The 2,903-nt window shown below is 48.7% G+C and overlaps 1 protein-coding gene across 1 annotated transcript in view; it reads right to left on the bottom strand.

Annotated features, from left to right (window-relative positions):
* The window catches only part of LOC105888431 (carboxylesterase 3-like), a gene marked incomplete at its 3' end in the record, with an annotated part of 5,248 nt that extends 2,351 nt beyond the window's left edge, over positions 1 to 2,897 (bottom strand). Inside the window, exons 1-2 of the mRNA XM_012814052.1 lie at positions 2,705 to 2,897; positions 2,170 to 2,310 (exon numbers count right to left, since the gene is read on the bottom strand). Of these exons, the coding sequence (XP_012669506.1) occupies positions 2,170 to 2,310; positions 2,705 to 2,803 (240 nt within the window). The remainder of the gene's footprint in view (positions 1 to 2,169; positions 2,311 to 2,704) is intronic.
* Between the last annotated feature and the right edge of the window lie 6 nt (positions 2,898 to 2,903).

The raw sequence follows: 2,903 nt of genomic DNA, 5'->3' as shown, positions 1-2,903 counted from the left end.
TCAACATTTTTAGCCATTAAAGAAATGCAAATCCCTCAGCGCATGCTGAAATAAAAGAATGAAGCCGTACTTGATAAAATGCAAATCAAAATAAGACTCCATTACACAACCAACATCTGTGACCAACGGGAATGAATGAAATACATGTATTTTTTTAAAATTGTGCATAAATAGTCATCCATGACTATCCATTAATAGCAAAAAAGGTGGAAACAGACCAAATGCTGACTAGCAATTGAATGGATAAGCGAAATGTGGTGGTCTATTCAGCCACAAAAAGGAGAGAAATACTGATATTTGCTATAACACGGATGAACCATGAAAACGCCAAGTTTGGTGATAAAAGTCAGACCCAAAAAGCCACATGTGTATGATTCAGGAATTTCCCAGAATAGGAAGATCAATAAAGTTGACAGTAGATTCGTGGAGGCCGGGGTCAGAGGGAGGGAGACTGGGTATGGGCCTGCTTTTTAGAATGATGCAAAGGTTCTGCAGTAAGATGGTGGTGATGGTCACGCAACTTCGTAAACACACTAAGAATCACTGAACTGTACACTATACGAGGGTGAAGTTTATATAAATTATATCTCAATAAAGATGACATATTAAAAAATATAAATTATGGTCAGCAAATGCTGGTAAGGTTGCAAAAAGTTTATAGGCTCAAGTTGCTGGTGGCAATTTAAACTGGCATAGTGATGTCTGACAGTGCCGTGTCAGCAGCAATATGTAAACAGTAGAGAGGTTCCCATAAGGGGTATGAATTATTTTGCATCCATGGCTAAAACTGTCCCCAAGAACTTTTGTTTATTTATTTATTTATTTATTTAAGACAGAGCCTCAAGCTCTTGCCCTGCGTAGAATGCTGTGGCATCACAGCTCACAGCAACCTCCAACTCCTGGGCTTAAGCAATTCTCTTGCCTCAGCCTCCCAAGTACCTGGGACTACAGGCGCATGACACAACGCTCGGCTGTTTTTTGGTTGTAGTTATCATTGTTGTTTGGCAGGCCAGGGATGGATTTGAACCCGCCAGCTCTGGTGTATGTAGCTGGTGCCTTAGCCACGCTTGAGCTACAGGCCTCGGACCCTCTTTTTTTTTTTCCCCCCCTAAAGACAGGCTGGACACCGAGGCTGTTTGCAGTGCAGTAGCAAACTCCTGGGGTCAAGGGATCCTGCCACCTCTGCCTCCAGAGTACAAGGAACTACAGGCCCCCCACCGCACCTGGCCACCATAGATATTGAGCTGACACATTTGTACTGTGCTCATGCCCACAGCAATGCCTGTTGCCCTCTGAGCCCATTCCTGAGAAACAACCTTGGCTCCAAGTCTGGGCACAGCATGTCACCTCAGGCAGGTTTTCCCAGGTCTCAGAGGCAGCCTGCTTGGGTCTCCCTTGTTGTGGCACATATAACTCCAGGTAGACAGTGTGAGGGACAAGGCTGCATGCCAGAGTCTAGGCACTGGCCTGGCCACTTCCATGAGCTTTGTCCTGAGTGTCAAGATTGTATGAGCCTCTTATATAGCAGGCAAATGGCCCTCCAAAAGCCAGGACAATAGCTGTGGATACCGAGTTGTTCACTGCACTAATGCGTCAGTGGTAAAAATTAGAAGCTGCCCAAATACCTAAATGAAGGAACATTAAGATGGGACCCTCTCTTCGTGGAAGAGTTTGCAGCCATTCAAAATGATCAATGGGTAGGAGAGTGAGAATGAAATTACAAGATGCTCAGGATGAAAGCACGATGTTGCCCCTTATGGGCATTCTGTGCACCAAGAAGGGACTGGAGGGTATTTGGTCTGTGAGGTCACCAGTGGCTTGGTGTCTGAGACATGAGAGTCTTAGGTAGTCAGTCTCTCAGGCACAGAGTCACACTAACAGAGCCTGATGTGTAAACCAGACACCAAGGCAGGAATACAGTATGATGTGGATCAGCCATGCCCTCAAGGCCAGTCTGTGCAAAAGCTTCATCCCCAAACAGAATTTCTTGCTTTGTGAAAATGTAGCCGGGTGACCTTGAGCAAGTCTCCCAAACCTTTCAGGGCCTCTGCTTCCTCACCTCTGAAATGAGAATCAGAGTGCTCAGCTCACACTTAGGTGAAAAAAGATGGGTTGGGAAGACAGGTTGGGGCAGAGGCTTCAAGGGCACAGGTGCTGGAGGACACTCACCCTGGGGACGAGCCAGCCAAACTCGTCATTGTTGAAACCCAGGAGGACAGGCACAGAGTGGACTTGCTTCTCATTGAGGAGCTCTTTGGGGCTTTTGGGAAAGAAGATGCCATCGACAGTGAAAGCAGTCAGAGTAGTTTTCTACAGGAGAAAGGAAGGTGGGAGACCCTCAAGTCAGGACCCAGCCTCTAAGAAAGGAACCCAGGGTGCACCTAGCTGTGTGCCTGAGTGCCTAAGCCTTGAGGGAAAGTGGGGAGATGGAGATCACCAAGGTTAGGGGGCCCAGGGGGAGTCAGGAGACCAGGACACTAACAGTTCTAAGCAGGTCTCTTCTCTAGACGACAGAGCCTGCCCTGATGGCTGGGAGTCACCTTTCATTCTTGTCCCCAGGCCTAGTTGGGCCTTTTAGCCCCTCCTGTCATGCCTGATTGTCCCAAGCCTCACCTAGGAGCAAACTGCCCCTCTGCTCCCACAGGAGGTGAACACAACCCCTCTGTGCCATGGCCTGGCACTGGCCCCAGCAGGGTGGGCTCACCCTCTTCCAGGTCAGGATCAGCTCTTCTCCTTCCTTCTGCCGAAGGCACTGTAGTATCTCGGCCGGGGAGCTGGAGCCACAGGCCAAGGCGTCTGCCATGTCCTAGGGACAGAAGAAGAGAGTGACCTACCCCCCTCTCAGCCACTCACCCCAATCTTCCAGCCCTCATCTGTGGCTCAGCTGGGTGTGATGTCACAGA

Source organism: Otolemur garnettii, unplaced genomic scaffold, assembly GCF_000181295.1.
Source record: "Otolemur garnettii isolate 467f Iridium unplaced genomic scaffold, OtoGar3 scaffold01180, whole genome shotgun sequence".
Taxonomy (NCBI): domain Eukaryota; kingdom Metazoa; phylum Chordata; class Mammalia; order Primates; family Galagidae; genus Otolemur; species Otolemur garnettii.
The sequence above is the reverse complement of the archived record's forward strand: the minus strand, read 5'-3'. Positions and strand labels throughout refer to the sequence as shown.